We start from the raw sequence: 19,340 nt of genomic DNA, 5'->3' as shown, positions 1-19,340 counted from the left end.
TCTTCGCTGTACTTATTACAGTGCCCACTAATAACATTCTTGTTTAGACAGATCTACCTAGATGTTTAGAAAATCAATGTGTGCTTTAATTTATGCGGGGGGTCAGATCTGACCAGGGGGTCCGGCGCGCTTCCTCCGCGCAGCTCTGCTCTTCCCCCTTGGAACCTTTGACTCCAGCAGAGTAAACACAGCAGAAGCAGAAGCAGGAACGTTCTGTCGTGTGGTGGCAATAACTCAGGCTGACACGCAGCTCTCCTTATCTTAAAGTCTTTATTGCTGTACAAATCAACACATCGTAAATCTTCCCGGTGAGACGCAGCTCATGTTGCTCCTTTCTCCATGGAGCCTAACACGCAGACTGAAAGCACACGGAGAAATCCACGCCCCTTCCGTGTTCTCTGCCCGCCCTCAGAATGTGAGGCGTCATCACTCAGAACTCTTAACCCTGTAAGTTCTGAGCCCCCTCAACACCCCCTCTCGAATCACGTTCTGAGGGGACTTCTGAGTGTTCAACACCTTCCCCATTGCCTTTCGCCCCTTCCTGGCATCGTTGTCAGGCACCTGTTGAACCCCACAAACCTCAGGTTCGCACTGTGCGAAACCAACCCACGCATTTGTGACCTGAAACCTCTCAGGTGGGATTCCCTTTGTAGCCCTTGAAGACCGCCTGGGCACAAATTGGGGTTCTTCTCCTGACCCACTGGGGCCAGCATGTGCGTCTTCCTCATCAGAAGACTCCCCCTCTGACTTGACACGTCTGTGAGCTTTCTCCATTATGCGCACAGGAGATGAGGGCTCACTCTTGGACACTCTCTTAACAACCTGTGGAGACGCCCTACTCTGTTCAGGGACCTGGTCTCCACCAGCAGGTTCAGGCTCTGGCTCTCTTTCCTCCTCAGAGTCAGACAGACAATCTGAGTGAACGTCAGAGCGCACTTTGCGCCTTGCCCAACCATCCTGCTCAAAGAACTCAGCCTGTTTACTGACCAGAAGCTTGGTCTGATCACCTTCTGGGTATGCGAATCTCCACCCCTTGGTCGCGGGTTCATATCCACAGAAGATCATTTCCTGGTACTTTGGACCACCTTCTTGCTGCAACCACTTTGGTACAGGCACCATGGCCCTGCAACCAAAAGTGCGGAAGAAATGCACAAGCGGCTTCTGCCGATGAAGCAGGAAATACGGGGTGTCACCTACCACTGCATTGTAGCACCTGTTCATCGTGAAATTGGCCGTTTTTACCGCCTCCCCCCAAAAACTGTGAGGCAAACCAGAGTCATCCAGTAGGATTTCGGATGCTCGGACCAGAGCTTTACTCCTCAGCTCTGCCACGCCATTCTTCTGAGGAGAAGTCACCTTGTGACGTATCCCCCTCTGGCGAAAGAAACCCTTTAGAGCAGACCCAGTGATCTCTGAACCACGGTCAAACTGGAAACCTTGCACCTTGGTGGAGAACCTCTGTTCCACCTCTGCAACCCAATCTTTGATCAGTTGCACTGCTTCCTCCTTAGCTTTCAGCGTGAAAGCCCATGCGTTCCTGCTAAAATCATCTGTCAGCACCATCAGCCACTTGGCCTTGCCCAGACTTGGCTGTGGCATACCTACAAGGTCTGCATGCACAAGCTCAAAAGGCTTTGTGGTGACTCTCTCTTCACTGGGATCATTAAACCCCTTGTTTCTGGCTTTCCTGCAAGCCTTGCACTTCAAAGGTTTACCACATTCTTTTACCTTGCAACCTTTGGTGCACTCTGATAACATCTGGACGTCCTCACAGGACCCATGTGACATCCTCTTGTGCCACACGCAAGCACACGACACATGAGTGTGGTCAGTGGCTTTCCCCTCACCCTCCAGTGGTGATTCCAGAACAAAGAGGTTGTTCTGATTTCTTTCAACACGTACCAGTTGCTCTCCACCTCTGGAAATTGTACAAACATTGTTTTCAAACCTCACAGAATATCCCTCCTGTAAAAGAGAAGGTACAGACAGCAAGCAATGTTTTATCTCAGGGAGAACATAAACCTTCAATTCAGCCTGTAAAAAAGAGACAAACAAGTTAGAAATATGGGTTACACGGCCCTGTGCACCTGTAGCAAATCTAACAGTTTTCTCAGTTGAAACAGCTTTGCAGTTCCACATTTGTCCATCAGGTGGCGCTGTTACCAAATGGGCATTCGCAGCTGAGTCAACAACCCAACGTAGGACCCTCCCCCCTCTGGAGTTGTCCTTCTTTGTTGCCTTAGCAACTGACTTCCTGCTGCCCTCGACCTTGGAGCTCTCGCTGCAGGTGTTCTCCAAAACCGCCATCGACGCAGACAGTTGAAAAACGCTCTCATCCCCTTCCGGCCGACCCTGGGACTTTCCACGCTGGCCTCTTCTCCCGGGCTGGTTCCCATGGGAAACGACCTTGGGCGCATCCTGCCTTGGCTCTCTCGCTCTCTGTGGGCAGTTGCGTCGCAGGTGTTCAGCCGAGGCACAAACAAAACATCGCCTAGTGCCTTTGGTCTTCTCTGCCCTCCCAACCTCTCCAGCAGCAAACCTCCTCGAGGCTTTTCTGCCGTTGGGAAAATGGCTTTTGGCTTCTGCTGTGGTTTCTCTGCAAACCCCTTTCAGCTCCTGCCAAACAGCCTGGGCACTCTCAAGACTCTTGGAATGGCCTTTCTGGCCTGCACCACCAAATTTGGGTGCACAGCCTCCAGAGGAACAGCTAGCCACTGCTTTCCTCTTCCCAGCTTCCAGCAGCTTTGCAGCATGCAGCTCATATGTAGGGGCATTCCGGCAGCCCTCCAACACAGTCCCAGCCCCCTCTGGGCCTTCTGGGCATTCCTCAGCCTCTGTGCAGCTCTTGGCCCCCTCTGGGCGTCCCTCTGGGCTTCTTGGGCATCCACCAGCCCCTCCTGGGCATGGTGCTTCCTCAGAGCAATTCTCAGCCCCCTCTGGCCTGGCTCCCACTCTCTCCAGTGCCTGCCTTCTCCCGGCCCAGGGCTTGCTCCCGTCCACCTTATCAAAAGGGATTGACGACTTCTGGCTGTCTGCCATCTCTCCCCGGGGGCCCAGCTTACTTACAGGTACCTCCCGGTCCGGCAGATCCTTCCCAGCGAGCTCCCTTCGGCTGGCTCCAGCTACTCCTTAGCTGGCCTTCTCATCCGCTGGCCTCCGGCTGCCGCCTCCTCACACGCACGAACATTGCTTATCTTTATTGCTGGTCTCCCATAACCTAGGCGGGGGGTCAGATCTGACCAGGGGGTCCGGCGTGCTTCCTCCGCGCAGCTCTGCTCTTCCCCCTTGGAACCTTTGACTCCAGCAGAGTAAACACAGCAGAAGCAGAAGCAGGAACGTTCTGTCGTGTGGTGGCAATAACTCAGGCTGACACGCAGCTCTCCTTATCTTAAAGTCTTTATTGCTGTACAAATCAACACATCGTAAATCTTCCCGGTGAGACGCAGCTCATGTTGCTCCTTTCTCCATGGAGCCTAACACGCAGACTGAAAGCACACGGAGAAATCCACGCCCCTTCCGTGTTCTCTGCCCGCCCTCAGAATGTGAGGCGTCATCACTCAGAACTCTTAACCCTGTAAGTTCTGAGCCCCCTCAACATAATTTTTTTAGCCGATAGTTATTTTCATTTTTGAAAGTTTTGCATTATCTCGCTGTTCGTTTTTCTTATTGATAACTTTATTGTTTTTGCTTTGAGGTTGTTTTTATAGTCAAGCGGTCACGCTTCCCTCTAGGATGGCTAAGTGGGGCCAGGTTGCAGCTGTGAGCAGTGCCAGGACAGGAAAGAAATTTCCTAGGGGACAGTGGCCTTCGATGCACACCGAGTGGGCCTCGTGCATTGAAGGCAGGCTGGTTGAAATTGCACAAGTCAAATCATGCAAGTCGCATCATCCAAGCAAAGCAGAGACCTTTAAAGCTTTTTAAGCACCGGGTAACCCCAAAGGATAGCTCAGTTGGTTAGAGCATGGTACTGATAATACCAAGGTTGCAGGTTTGATCCCCGTATGGGACAACTCCATATTCCTGCATTGCAGGGGGTAGAACTAGATGAATCTCGGATGATCCCGTCCAACTTTGTGATTCTGTGACCTTTTAAGCTCCTTGCCTTGCTTGGATAATTTGACTTGCACAAGTTCAACCAGCCTGCATTCAAGAGCACAGTTGGAATCGCGCAAGTTAAATGCACGTCAGCATCCTTTCGGCAGATGGCATGGTTCTGTACTCTTGTTAAAGCTAAGTGTGTTGGGGAAATGACAGCCTGAGATAAAAGGGAGAGGCTCTTTTTTCAAAAAATCTGGATTTTGGCATGCTGCAACCCCATGAAGGTTCTCACCTGTGCACTCCAGGCAGGCTGGTCTCTAGCTTCCCCGTCTCCATGTTCCACAGGTACAGAGCGCCGTCTGCGGAGCCAACCAGGGCATAGCTTTTATCGGGGCTGGAGAAAGAGGGAAGGAATGTCTGTCAATTAGTGGGATGAAGGAGAAGAGGGATACCTGGTTCCAGGACTGGATTGAGGTTTGATGAGGCCCTAAGCTCCTGAAGGTAATGGGGCCCTTTATATGTCCAGCTGTCCTTTGCCAACAACAAGTGGTCGCTGTTTTTTGTGTTGAATATATGCTATATGGTAATTTATGGACCTAACAGGTATCTAAAGCCATTTGCAGATGTTGCCATGCAGCCAGTCCATGCAGAATGTAAAAGTAAAGGTAAAGGGACCCCTGACCATTAGGTCCAGTCATGGCCGACTCTGGGGTTGCGGCGCTCATCTCGCTTTATTGGCCGAGGGAGCCGGCGTACAGCTTCCGGGTCATGTGGCCAGCATGACTACCTCGCTTCTGTCGAACCAGAGCAGCGCATGGAAATGCCGCTTACCTTCCCACCAGAGCAGTACCTATTGATCTACTTGCACTTTGATGTGCTTTCAAACTGCTAGGTTGGCAGGAGCAGGGACTGAGCAACGGGAGCTCACCCCGTCGTGGGGATTCGAACCGCCAACCTTCTGATCGGCAAGCCCTAGGCTCTGTGGTTTAACCCACAGCGCCACCTGTGTCCCTTTATATATAGAAAGGAGCAAACCAGTGATATTTTAGGGAGCAGGCTAGCAGGCGGGGCCCATGACTTATATCATAGGAGCCTACACAACAGAAAGCACTGTTGCTGTATGTAGGTTTTATTTTATTTGTTTTTTATCTTATATTTTGGAAATGAACATCCAGGTGTTTTTTTCCTTTAAATTTTTTGGGGGCCCCCAAGAGAGTGGGGCCCTAAGCTATAACTTGTTTGGCTTATATGTAATTCCGGCACTGGTTGTAGTGAAAATCATCTGAAAGTTACCAGGCTGGCTGGGGAAAGCTGGATGATCTCCTTACCTGTTTACTCCAAAGCGCCAGAGACTCACCTGAATACTGCTTTGGTCCCATCGGAACCGCACTTGAATCCCTCAGCCCTATGGAAACAAAAAGGTTGTCGTGAACCCATGCCAACTCCGTGCGAACAGAAAGTGAGACATCTCATCCAGGTTCACATGTTTCAACGACTTATATACTGGTCAGATTTTCCTGTGATACCCGATAACCAAAGGATCTTAAAAATCCATCCCTGTTAGGAACAGAAATGAGAAACCTGCCTGCGGGTTTGGTTTGGAAACAGGCCGAGCTCTTTCCTCAAACCAAGGAGAAACCAGAAATCCTCTTCCGGCTTCAACTGCAATCTGAGCTAAAGAATATTTTGGGTGCTTTTAGCCTCTTCTTTGAAGGCAGGAGGCCCTGATGCTGATAGCTGAATCCTGGATGGAAAATATCTTGCAAGCAACTTTAATTCTCAACCTGAGAGGTCCATGTTCAGTTTTGAGTTGGGGTGAAATGAACGACGCGTTGTTTTGGCAGAGGAACGTGCTGAACTCACAGCTACAGATGCAGAGATGGGGAGGGGGTTGGAAGGAAGGGGAGTGGGTGTGAAGATCAACTCTCCTCCAAGCCGGATGGTTCTCTGAAAATGGTCCCTCTTCTTCCATGAGCGCAATCAGGATCATGCAGGGCTGGAACTTCCTGGTACCCTCATGTTGTGCAGTTCTGCCATTAAATTTGGAGAGGACTCTCGTTTTTGAGCCAGTTCCTGTGGTCATACTCAAATCCGACGATGCTAATATCTGAGTTTCACATCCTGCCAAGCAGCTGGTCTGAAGGAGTCACAAAAGGGCCTTCTCGGTGGTGACACCCACCCTGTGGAATGCCCTCCCATCAGATGCCAAAGAAATAAACAACTATCTGATGTTTAGAAGACATCTGAAGGCAGCCCTGCTTAGGGAAGTTTTTAATGACTGATGTTTTAATGTATTTTTAATCTTTTTTTAGAAGCCACCTAGAGTGGCTGGACGGCATTTTTTTTTTTAATTATTATTATTATTATTATTATTATTATTATTATTATTATTATATCCATGGCACTTATCTGCATGCAAGATTCCCCCCTGTGCAAGCAAGCCATGTTGCAAATGCACACCTGAAACCTACATGATCCTGAAAGTCTTACGGAAGGCCTGATCCTGCACAGATTCAGCTCTGGCATCCCAACACTGGTAAATGTATGGATGCAGTCCTTGTCACATTCCACCTCAAAACAGGCCTATGTAGGTGGGTCACAATGTTCCCATTTTACAGATGGGAACTGAGGCTGGAATCAAGGTGATGGGCAGCGGGCAAAGTGGAGCCTAATGGGCTCTGTACTGGAAGAGGCAAAGATCACCCGTGTCGAAGCAATGATTCTTCAACATCAACTTCGTTGGGCTGGTCATGTTGTGCGGATGCCTGATGATCGTCTCCCAAAGCAACTACTCTATTCTGAACTTGAAAATGGAAAGCGTAATGCTGGTGGTCAACAAAAGAGGTTCAAAGACTCTCTCAAGGCAAATCTTCAAAAATGTAGTATGAACACCAACAATTGGGAGACACTTGCCTGCAAGCGCTCCAGTTGAAAAACAGCCTTTACCAAAGGTGTCATGGGCTTTGAAGACACTCAAACTCAGGACGCAAGGGAGAAACGTGCCAAGAGGAAGGTATGCTTGGCACACCCTCACCGGGATAAACTCCCACCCGGAAACCAAGGTCTCCACTGTGGAAGGACGTGTGGATCCAGCATTGGCCTCCACAGTCATTTACGGACTCATTGTTAAAACCATGTTTATGGAAGACAATCTCAAGGGATCGCCAAAGAGAGGGAGCCCTCCCATGCCCAAGCCTGACCTCCTCTTGATTTGGCTGAGTGCTGCCCAGGTGCCCGCCCCCTGGTCCCTGGCTCCTCACCTGAAGACCTGCCGGATGTTGTGCATTCGAAGGTCGATGACTTTGAGGGCGTTGTCCCTGGAGCAGCTCAGTAGGTGCATCTGATCGGGACTGATGCTCAAGGAGGTCACCTTGCCTTCCACAGGGATCACCTGTGTGCAGCGGGGATCTCTGGAGGAAAAAGATGCAGGGCACATTGTGGAGTTACCATGTTGTCGTTGAACATCTTGCTGAAATATGAGAGCCCCATCTGGAGTGGCATTCTGCCGGTTTCCAGAGGTGTCCCTATTGGTGCACGTACTCTGGACCAAAGACTCCTGTTTAAATTGCTATGTTGTTTTTCATAGGGTTGTTTTATTGCATATTTTAAATTACAAATACTTATATTTTAATGCTTTCATGCAATTGCTTCTATCTGTGCATATTTTAATTGCAGGTTTTTACTTTAACGTTTGCATAACAGTTTTTTTATAAACACCTATTTTGGCATTAAGTGGTATCTAAATGAATGAGTTAATTCAGGAATGGTGCATAATAATGATTTAAAAACAATAACAGCACCAGGCAGTTTATTTAACACTGAGGATTACATACTACAAACATATTAATAGCCAGACAGCTGCAAGCAATTAGTGAACTTGATTTGCATGTAATTAACATAATTTGCATATGGGTAGGCAGCCATGTTGGTCTGCTGTAGTCAAAACGAAATAAAAAACATTTCTTCCAGTAGCACCTTAGAGACCAACTAAGTTTGTTATTGGTATGAGCTTTCGTATGCATGCACACTTCTTCAGATGATTTGCATAGTAATTCTGGGCATCCTAAAGCTGGTAGACATGAGGAATGTGCTTTCTTCCCATGACATTCCAGCGCTCTGGGTTTTGCGCTGAGACATGTTGGAGGATTTTTGTGGCACCATTCAGGGAACAAAAACTACCACAGAGATATCCACATCTTCAAAAGTAGAGAGTCCGTAGCTTGGCTTTTGGAAAACAGGGGATCTGCAGTACTCAGCTAATTGGGAGTCACTGAATTAGAGTCTCCAGGAAGGATATCCCTTTGTGGCAATGGAAGAGGCAGGGCTGGTAGCTGAGCAGATGAAATGCAGACCCCTAGCATCTCCCTGAGGCAGTGAGAGATTTTACTTTATTGGGCTCCATGTTCACTGCAGATGGTGGCAGCAGTCACAAAATTAAGAGACGCCTGCTTCTTGGGAGAAAAGCAATGACAAACCTAGACAGCATCTTAAAAAGCAGAGACATCACCATGCCGACAAAGGTCCGTATAGTTAAAGCTATGGTTTTCCCAGTGGTGATGTATGGAAGTGAGAGCTGGACCATAAAGAAGGCTGATCGCCGAAGAATGGATGCTTTTGAATTCTGGTGTTGGAGGAAACTCTTGAGAGTCCCATGGACTGCAAGAAGATCAAACCTCTCCATTCTGAAGGAAATCAGCCCTGAGTGCTCACTGGAAGGACAGATCCTGAAGCTGAGGCTCCAAGACTTTGGCCACCTCAGGAGAAGAGAAGACTCCCTGGAAGAGACCCTGATGTTGGGAAAGATGGAGGGCCCAAGGAGAAGGGGACGACAGAGGACGAGATGCTGGGACAGTCTTCTAGAAGATACGAACATTAGTTTGACCAAACTGCGGGAGGCAGTGGAAGACAGGAGTGCCTGGCGTGCTCTGGTCCAGGGGGTCACGAAGAGGCGGACACGACTAAACGACTAAACAACAGCAAGAAACTTAACCTAATACACAGTTTATAAAAATGAATTCCAATTTTAATGGCATTTGGAATTCACTTTTTGAATGTTTTGATTGTTTTTACTAACAGTTGCGTTGTTTCACTCTTTTTGTAAACCGGACAAATTTGGGTTGTAAACTGCTTTGAGGTTTGTTTGTTTTTACGATCAAGCTGTACATCAATTTTGTAAAGAAATCATGTTCTTGTGCGTCTCCCATTCATTTCTATGGAGCTTTTGCTGAAAAAGTTCCTGTATCCTTGGTTAAAAGGTTTTTTAAACGACTAAACAACAAAAGCATCTCCCTGGCTCAGAGGCCGTCACACACAGACCTTTTCTTTTCTGTTAAGGATCTCTCTCCTCTGTGAGAATGGCACTCTGAGCTCATAGGGATGCAGGCAAAGCAGCAGAACATCCATTAGCATCCTGACCTCCCTGATTCACAGAACAAGAACTCAGTAACAAAGGAGAGGCGGTTGGGGGGGTCACACGCAGTACAGGCCCGTCAAAGGACAGCAGCTATAAATAGGGAAGGTGAGGCACGGAAATAGCAGCAGCAGTAACAGCAACCTGTTGCTTGTCTGTTAAGAGGCTGGTGGGGAAGGTGCGGCCCTCAGAGACTTCTGGAGTTGGAAGGGTCCCCAGCGGTCATCTAGTCCAACCCCCTGCAGTACAGGGATTCCAAGTTAGAGGGAATTGCTTAGGGAGGTTTGTTGAGGGGTCAGGTTTTAATTTCAGAGGTGTTAATTTTGCTGTTACCGATAGTAATGTTTTTATATCTTATTATGACTTAGGTGGGGATTGTTTAACTCTTGGTTTTATTTATTGCTTATGACTACAGTGGTACCTCGGGTTACATACGCTTCAGGTTACAGACTCCGCTAACCCAGAAATAGTACCTCGGGTTAAGAACTTTGCTTCAGGATGAGAACAGAAATCGTGCTCCGGCGGCGCGGTGGCAGCGGGAGGCCCCATTAGCTAAAGTGGTGCTTCAGGTTAAGAACAGTTTCAGGTTAAGAACGGACCTCTGGAACGAATTAAGTACTTAACCCGAGGTACCACTGTACTTTGCTTATAGTTTTGTAATTACGCCCATGTTTCCATGTTGTAAGCTGCCTCGAGCATAGTTTTAACTCTGGAAAGGCAACAGACAAATAAACAATGATGGTAAAAAACAATAATTGCACCAAACCACTCTTTGACCCAGCCGAGAACAAAGACAGCAGCAGTAATAAATGAAAGGAAGGATGGGGATAGAGAGTGGCGCTGTGGTCTAAACCACTGAGCCTCTTGGGCTTGCCGATCAGAAGGTCGGTGGTTCGAATCCCTGCGACAGGGTGAGCTCCCGTTGCTCTGTCCCAGCTCCTGCCAACCTAGCTGTTCGAAAGCACACCAGTGCAAATAGATAAATAGGTATCACTGGGGCGGGAAGCTAAACAGTGTTTCTGTGCACTCTGGTTTCCGTCACACTGTTCTGTTGTGCCAGAAGCAGTTTAGTCCTGCTGGCCACATGACTCAGAAAACTGTCTGTGGACAAACGCTGGCTCCCTCGGCCTGAAAGCAAGATGAGCGCCGCAACTCCAGAGCCCCCTTTGACTGGACTTAACCATCCAGGGGTCCTTTACCTGTACCTTTTAGAGCCTTGGCATGTTGAAGACTAACAAATGTATCATAGAATAAGCTCCCAGTACGTACATTGGCTCTCAGTACGTTTCCGAGCACAATTCAAAGTGTTGGTGCTGACCTTTAAAGCCCTAAACGGCCTCAGTCCAGTATACCTGAAGGAGCGTCTCCACCCCCATCGTTCAGCCCAGACACGGAGGTCCAGCGCCGACGGCCTTCTGGTGATTCCCTCATTGCGAGAAGTGAGGCTACAGGGAACCAGGCAGAAGGACTTCTTGGTCTTGGCGCCCGCCCTGTGGAACGCCCTTCCAGCAGATGTCAAGGAAATAAACAACTATCTGACTTTTAGAAGACATCTGAAGGCAGCCCTGTTTAGGGAAGCTATTAATGTTTGATGGATAACTGTATTTTAATATTTTGTTGGAAGCTGCCTAGAGTGGGTGGGGAAGCCCAGCCGGATGGGCGGGGTATAAATAATAAATTATTATTATTATTATTATTATTATTATTATTATTATTATTATTACTATTGGATGGAAGCATCAGATGCATCATAAACAGGGAAACTTGAAAATAAATAGAGCTCTGAAGCTGGACGAGAATGAAGACCTATCTAGTCCTGCATACATTTCTTACTGGGCCGACCAGATGCAATGAGAAATATGGAAATGGAGAGGGAGTCTCAGTCCCCTTCTGAGCAGAAGGGGAAAGCCCAGCAGCCCTCATTCCGACAAGCTGGAAGAAAGAGCATGAAGATGGAGCCTAAATCTTCATTGGGAAGACATTGGACAAGATGCAGAAACCAGCAGTTCCAAATAACTGCGGTTCTACATTTCAAAGAAATCAGTCTTTCATTGTGACACTCTGGAACTCCCTGCCTATTGACATTACCGTTCTCTTTTTGGCCCTTGCTTAAAACACTTTTGGTTGGACAAAGCCTAGCCAGACATGTAGAATGCTTGCTTATTTTATCATTTCAGTTGCTTTTACCAAACATTCATTGTTTTATTCTCTTTGTAAACCATTTTGATGCATTTTTTAAAAAAAATAACTGTCAGCTGGTGTGCAGGTTTTACCAAGTAAAATAATGTAATGAAAAAAAGATTCGTGCCACAACTGAAAAGGCCCCGCCAAACGACAAGGCGCAACCCTGGTTGCATTGTCATCTGGCTGCTTGGTGGGCTCACCTGCTGTCCCAGAAACGGATGGTCTTGTCGTGATGTCCACTGATGATGAAGGTGTCGCAACACACAATATCGTTGCAATAGGAGAAGACGTCGATGGTTCTGTAGCCTGCCAGAAAAGCCATAGACAGTCGCGTCAGGGAAAGGAGATGGGCCTCTGGATAGAGCTTGCCCCCCGTAACTACACAGCCAGGGTGCAGCCAGATATGGACTGAGGCTCTGTTGGTGGGTGGTTCCTCAGACCAGATGGCTGAGAGGTCGGCTGCTCTAGATGGGGTTACGCTGCCCCTGAATGAGCAGGTTCGTAGCTTGGGTGTCCTCCTGGATCCTTTGCTGTCACTTACGGCTCAGGTCGTCTCAGTGGCCCAGAGTGCCTTCCATCAGCTTTGGCTGGTGGCCCAGATACGCCCCTATCAGGACAGGGATAGGCTAACTACTGTTGTCTATGCTCTGGTAACCTCAAGGTTAGATTACTGCGTTATACCTAGGGCTGTCTCTGAAGAAGGTTGGGAAACTTCAGCTGGTGCAGAACTCAGGGGCCAGGTTGCTCACCAGAGCAAGACGGTTTGAGCATATTGCACCAATCCTGGTCCAACTGCACTGGCTACCGACTAGTTTCCAGGCCCAATTCAAAGTGCTGGTTTTGACCTATAAAGCCTTAAATGGCTCAGGACCGCAATACCTCAAGGTCTGCCTCTTCCCATATGAACCTTCCCAGACCCTGAGATCACCTTCTGAGGCCCTCCTTCGTGTGCCTCCTCCTCTCGTGGCAACACGAGAACGGGGCCTTCTCTGCAGTGGCTCCATCTGTGGAATTCTCTTCCAATGGAAGTTCACCTGGCACCTTCACTATACACCTTTAAGCACCAGGCAAAAACATTCTTTTTCAACCAGGCCTTTGCCTGACTTGATCTACATCCTATACAGTCATACTTTGGGTTACAGATGATTCAGGTTGCGTTTTTTCAGGTTACGAACTGCTGAAACCCGGAAGTACCGGAACGTGTTACTTCCGGGTTTCGGCGGTTGCGCATGCGCAGAAGCGCCAAATCACGCTTTGCACATGTGCAGAAGTGCCGAATCACAACCCGCGTGTGCGCAGACACGCCGCTGTACGTTGAGAACACTGCGGGTTGCGAACGTGCATCCCGCACGGATCACGTTTGCAACCCGAGCATCCACTGTACCCTTTTTTAAAATGCTGCATCCTTGGGGTTTTTTTATTGGGTTGTTGGTTTTGATTTTATGTATTTGATACTTTATGTGAGTCACCCTGAGACCTTTGGGTATAGGGCGGTATAGAAATTATAATAATAATAATAATAATAATAATAATAATAATAATAATAATGCTGGATCAAGGCCCTCCATCCCCACCGGAAGAGTCAGCCATCACTTACACGCCCCTTTGGTCAAGTCCCACTCCTTCACTGTCCTGTCCCTGCTGCCCGTCACAGCTTGGTGCCGGGTGGCTCTGAACCTGGCAGCGGTCACTTTGTCCGTGTGCCCCGTCAGAACCTCCTAGGCAAGAGAAGAATTGGGGGCATTAAGAGATTGGTTGCTTTTCAGTGCTCCTCCTATCGGACACGAAGAATGGAAGCTCTGAGAAGAAGAGTTTGGATTTGATATCCCGCTTTATCACTACCCGAAGGAGTCTCAAAGCGGCTCACATTCTCCTTTCCCTTCCTCCCCCACAACAAACACTCTGTGAGGTGAGTGGGGCTGAGAGACTTCAGAGAAGTGTGACTGGCCCAAGGTCACCCAGCAGCTGCAGGTGGAGGAGCGGGGAAGCGAACCTGGTTCACCAGATTACGAGTCCACTGCTCTTAACCACTACACCACACTGGCTCTCTAAGAGGAGCCTGATAGATCAGGCCAACGGTCCACCTAGTCCAGCGTCCTGTTCTCACAGTCTCCAACCAGAGGCCCATTACGGAAGGACTGCCTCTTCCCATATGAACCTACTTAGACCCTGAGATCATCTTCTGAGACCCCCTTCGTGTGCCTCCTCCTTGAGAGGTTCAGAGAGTGGCAATACAAGAATACTTGTGAATATTTCTTTATCCTGAGCAAACCGTTTTGTATGACTTGCTTTTCGGACTGATGAAGCTTGTAGCGAAACCTGTAATATATCCGGAGAACAGGTCTCCTTTTGCCCACTTGCGTTATTCTCACGAGCGCGGTGGCTTTGATTTGCCTTCCCGTGATCGATCCACGCACACGGCTTTGTGTTTCCAACTCAAGACCCATTGAAGACCATCTCATCCAGTTCAATCTTTGAAAAACAGGCTTTGTCTTGCACATGGCACCTTAGTATGTTTGTTGTTTGAATGGTTACAAGTCTACCTCTATTCTAGTTATTATTCTAGTAAATTTGGTTTTATACTTATAAGCCAGTCTGTGGTGTTGCTGTTTTGTTGTATCATTATTACTGTCACCACATTTGATACTTTATGTATATACAACACAAGAATGGGGCATTCTCTGCAGTGGCTCCCCATGAAAAAGTTTCTTTTCAACCAGGTATTTGATTGACCTGATTGACATCCTATGCCCTTTTAAAATAATAATAATAATAATAATAATAATAATAATAATAATAATAATAATAATATCTTTATTGTCATTGCCCCCTCTCGGGGACAACGAAATTACTTGACTGCTCCATACAAACACTAATTAAAACAATACAGTATAGTACAGCAAGGAAGATTAGATGACTTTCAAAGTCTAGGCTTCCCATTCAGGGCCGAGATCGCTCTGGAGAAGAAGCTGTTCTTAAGACGGCTGGTTCTTGTCTTCATCGTCCTGTATCTCCGTCCCGACGGCAGGAGCTCGAAGAGACAGTGACCAGGATGCGATGGATCTTTTACTATGTCCAGTGCCTTCCTATGGCACCTTGTGTCATAAATCTGCTCTAAGGTAGAGAGTGGGCAGCCAACAATGCTCTCTGCTGCCTTAACAACTCTGCACAACCCCATCCTGTCCTGGGTAGTACAGCTTCCGTACCACACACATAAGCCATAAGTGAGCACGCTCTCAATGGCACAGTGATAGAAGGCAAGCAGCAGTTTCTGCGGAAGATGTGGTTCTTATTAGGTTGCTGTTTTTATTTTGATTGTATATATATATTGTGGCTTCATATTCTGATTTTGTTCTGTGAACTGCCCTGAGACCTCTGGTATAAAAATTTGATAAATAAATAAATAACACAAGCAGAATTTGTGCACAAGTGCAACTCTCCCCTCCTGTGGTTTTCAGCAACTGGGATTCAGAATCCCTGCTGCCTCCAGACCTGAAAGGCAGAGCATATCCCTCCTGGCTAATGGGCATTGACAGCCCTCTCCTCCTCCATGAATTTGTCTAATCCTCTTTTCAAGCCATCCATGTTGGTGGCCATCACTGCCTCTTGTGGCAGGGAGTTCCATAGTTTAACCATGCACTGCGTTAAGTACTGTCTTTTATCTTCAACATTCAGCTTCACTGGGTGTCCATGAATCCTAGCGTTACAAGGAAGGGAGGAAAACTTTTCTCTATCTTTTTTCTCAAGGCCAGGCACAATTTTGTAAACTTTTATCATGTCACATGTTAGGGCTGGCGTTCCCCCCTGCCCTTGCTGCTTTCCCCATGAAAAGCCGATCTCCGCAGCTGAATTGGAGCAAATGGCAATTCAGCTTTCCCATGGACTGCCATTTGCTCCGATTCCACAATAAAGAGTGGGTTCAGATTCCTTCCTCGGCCCTGAAACCTGGCTTAATAGTTTCCCATTGCACAAATGCATCCCTCTGCCGCAAGCGAAAGGAACCCAGCCGATCTCACCTTGAAACGGCAGTCGTCAACCTTCCATAGCTGAGCAGCATTGTTGTATGTAGCCGCCAAGACGTGAAATCCCTGCCGGGGACAGAAGGAGAGAGAGGTTGGAGAGGAATCAGACCAGCCACTTCTGCTCTGCCCTGGCTGTGGGACTTGGCCTGGCACTGGGAATGTTTCAAGATCTATAAGACGGGCAAGTGGGGCTGAACCGAAACGACTCACAAAAAATGTTTCCCCTCGTAGTCCAGGATTAAAAGCAGGGATGGACACCAGCTTCATTAATATATATTTTTTAAACAAGTCTGCTTCAGTCACTACTTTTACTTTGAAGAGATATTTAACACAGTAAAATAGAAAAATAAGCTGCTGGCTGGACCCGCTCTGCAGAAGCGTGTGGGGTCTCTGTATATATTCAGCTGCCGCCCACTATCATGGTAGCTGCCAGTGAGCGGCAACCATTTTGAATTCCCCAAAATTCAGAAAGCACCTTGGAACAGGGACTTTGGGGGAAAACAAAATGGCAATCACTACTGTTTTTGATTTTGATTTTGCAAGCCAGGGCTGAACTGATATTACCCTTGCTGGTACCTTTCCCGGGAAAACCAGAGGCTCACTATGTCAGGTTCCTATTGGAAGACCGAACAAATACTAGAACATTAGAAGTGGCGAAGTTTTTATCAGTGGTTGCAAGAACCAATGATCCCTATCTTTTATTCTGAACAAAATGCTTATTTAACCTGGAGGTAGGCTGTCTGAATTGTGCATTGCTTTGTAACAATTTGTTGGGTCTCTGGACCGTAATAAAGATTGATTGATTGATTGATTGGTTTTGATTTTGATTTTGTTCTGCGAACCTCCCTAAGACCTCCGGGTATATAAATTCAAATAATAATAATAATAACAACAACAACAATATCAAATTGCAATGGATTCTGTAAGTTAAACTGGGTAATGAGGCCCTTCTGCATGTCTGTCCCCCTGAAACTCTTGCCATTCCATGGAAATTGATATTTCCCCACATTCTAGGTGTACGAGGGAAGCCAACATCTCTCCATCTGCTTAGTCCACCCTTCTGCTCTCATGTCGGACCGCATTGCAGGGGGTTGGACTAGATGACCCTCGGGGTACCCCTCAAACTCTATGATTCTACAAGGAGAACTCATTGTGGGGAGCAGAACCCCTGTTTGGAGGAGGGCTGCCCAAAGGGCTTCCTTCTGTACTTCTCTCTGGTTCTTTTCCAACAGCCTAGCACAGTGGGGTCCAAACTTTTTTCAAAGGGGCCAGATTTGAGGAAGTGAAGGGCCGTGAGGGCCAACCAAAGTTGTTAACCTTTCTTTAGGACTGAAATTCTTGAGGGTTTTTTTTTTTTAGGATTTTACCCCAGGAAATAAAGTATAAACTGTCACAGGGGTCAGATTAGGCCCCCGAAACGGACTTTGTTTGACTTTTGGGACAGCCATTCATCCCACTAATAAAGTTCATTCTGCAGTCCCTTCCACCAGACGGCTGCAGCTGGCCGGTGGGGAGCCCCACATCCTCCCTGCCTTTGGTTCTTATCGTAGGAGGACGAGAAATCTCTTTTGGTGGGGTGGGAATGATGATGGCAAAGGACCGCGTTGGCATGGCAACAGCCTCTGCAGGAAGCCCCTTGCTGCCCCCTGGTGGACGTGGGCAGGAAACACCCCTTTCCAAAGAGCCCCCACTGGAAACTGTCTCACACCAGGAGTTCAGCCCTTCCATAACATTTGGGCACTGCCTGCTCCAAATACCAGGGGTAATAATAATAATAATAATAATAATAATAATAATAATTTATTATTTATGGGACGCGGGTGGCGCTGTGGGTTAAAGCCTCAGCGCCTAGGGCTTGCCGATCGAAAGGTCGGCGGTTCGAATCCCCGCGGCGGGGTGCGCTCCCGTTGCTCGGTCCCAGCACCTGCCAACCTAGCAGTTCGAAAGCACCCCCGGGTGCAAGTAGATAAATAGGGACCGCTTACTAGCGGGAAGGTAAACGGTGTTCCGTGTGCTGCGCTGGCTCGCCAGATACAGCTTGTCACGCTGGCCACGTGACCCGGAAGTGTCTGCGGACAGCGCTGGCCCCCGGCCTATAGAGTGAGATGGGCGCACAACCCTAGAGTCTGTCAAGACTGGCCCGTATGGGCAGGGGTACCTTTACCTTTACCTTTATTATTTATACCCCACCCATCTGTTTGGGTTTCCCCAGCCACTCTGGGCAGCTTCCAACAGAATATTAAAATACAATAATCTATTAAACATTAAAAGCTTCCCTAAACAGGGCTGCCTTCAGATGTCTTCTAAATGTCAGGTAGTTGTTTATCTCTTTGACATCTGGTGGGAGGGTGTTCCACAGGGCGGGTGCCACCACTGAGAAGGCCCTATGCCTCATTCCCTGTAACTTGGCTTTTCGCAGGGAGGGAACCGCCAGAAGGCCCTCGGAGCTGGACCTCAGTGTCCGGGTAAAACGATGGGGGTGGAGACGCTCCTTCAGGTATACTGGACCGAGGCTGTTTGGGCTTTAAAGGTCAGCACACTATGTCAGAGAGAGGGCATTTTCCTTCTTCTGTTACCTGATCTGTCAAAATGACAATGCTAACAGAGTGCGGCTCGATCCCTATAAGTTGGAGGTACGGTTGGTAGGCAGTTCCTAGAATAATAGAATCACAGGTTTGCAGAGTTGGAAGGGACCACAGGGGTCATTTCATCCAACCCCCTGAAATGCAGGAATCTTTTGCCAAACACTGGGCTCCAATCCACGACCATGAGGTTAAGAGCCTCACAATTTACCATAGGGACAAATAATTAGACAGGCGGTGTTCAGTCTAGACCAGGTCACACTCGCCTTTAAAATAGCAAGGTTGCAGCTGAGAGGTGATGTTTGATCTACCCCTGACTCTCTGTTCTGTGCTTATGAGAATCTTTTTTATTCTTGCGAATGATGCTGCTTTTTTAAAAAAATAATTTTTATTAACCAACCAATCAAATCAAATCACATCACATAAATTCCGAATTACAAAGCCGAATTTTAAATTTTTGTTGGGGGGACCCATATTTCAAGTTCCGAAGGGGGATTCCGATCATCTTCTTGCTACTGCGTTAATATCCACAAATCTGTCCAAATAATGTTCATAATTCTATCCAGTCTTATCTTGCTGTTTCCACATCTCATCTTGTTCGTATATTTTTCTTTTTTTCTTTATGATCTCTTCTGATAATCTCCTTAAGCAGGTAAACACCAATTATAATCCTGTGTGAATTTTTCTGTTCGTCCAATCATCATATCAAGATGGTTTCCATATATCATCACTTTCATAAATAACATCGCTCTTTCCATCATTAATCTCGCAAATCTGTCGCTCTTTAGTCCCTCTGAGGAGGTTTACCCACAATATGAAAACAGATCTGTTCCTCGTGCCAGACATAAGTCTTTCGACAGAACTTGCCCAAATGGCGACGCTATTTTTTGCTGCGTCATTCCAAAGCTCTTATGCTTTCCACGATCTTCTTGAAACATGCTTTGGTTAGAAAATTATCTCCACACAGTCTTAAATCCACAGCTTAAGTCATTTAAATGGCATTTCTGACTTGTGACTTGTGGGGGGGGGATTCTTGCTTAATCACATAGAGAAAAGAAAAGAAAGTTTCCCCCCCTCCCCCATCCAGTCCCGTTGCCGGACATA

At 47.5% G+C, this 19,340-nt stretch overlaps 1 protein-coding gene across 5 annotated transcripts in view; it reads right to left on the bottom strand.

Moving 5' to 3' along the window:
* ATG16L2 (autophagy related 16 like 2) overlaps positions 1-19,340 on the bottom strand; it is a 64,164-nt gene that overhangs the window by 2,881 nt on the left and 41,943 nt on the right. For 4 of the 5 annotated variants that reach the window (XM_053385317.1, XM_053385318.1, XM_053385320.1 and 1 more), the window contains 6 exons: positions 15,649-15,720; positions 13,230-13,350; positions 11,833-11,938; positions 7,299-7,448; positions 5,396-5,443; positions 4,331-4,432 (listed from right to left, as the gene is read on the bottom strand). In XM_053385317.1, the coding sequence (XP_053241292.1) occupies positions 4,331-4,432; positions 5,396-5,443; positions 7,299-7,448; positions 11,833-11,938; positions 13,230-13,350; positions 15,649-15,720 (599 nt within the window). The remainder of the gene's footprint in view (positions 1-4,330; positions 4,433-5,395; positions 5,444-7,298; positions 7,449-11,832; positions 11,939-13,229; positions 13,351-15,648; positions 15,721-19,340) is intronic. The other variant, XM_053385319.1, reaches the window with a different exon arrangement.

This window comes from Podarcis raffonei, chromosome 4 (genome assembly GCF_027172205.1).
Source record: "Podarcis raffonei isolate rPodRaf1 chromosome 4, rPodRaf1.pri, whole genome shotgun sequence".
NCBI classification, from domain to species: domain Eukaryota; kingdom Metazoa; phylum Chordata; class Lepidosauria; order Squamata; family Lacertidae; genus Podarcis; species Podarcis raffonei.
Note: the sequence above shows the minus strand (reverse complement) of the source record. Positions and strands in the feature narration are given on the sequence as shown.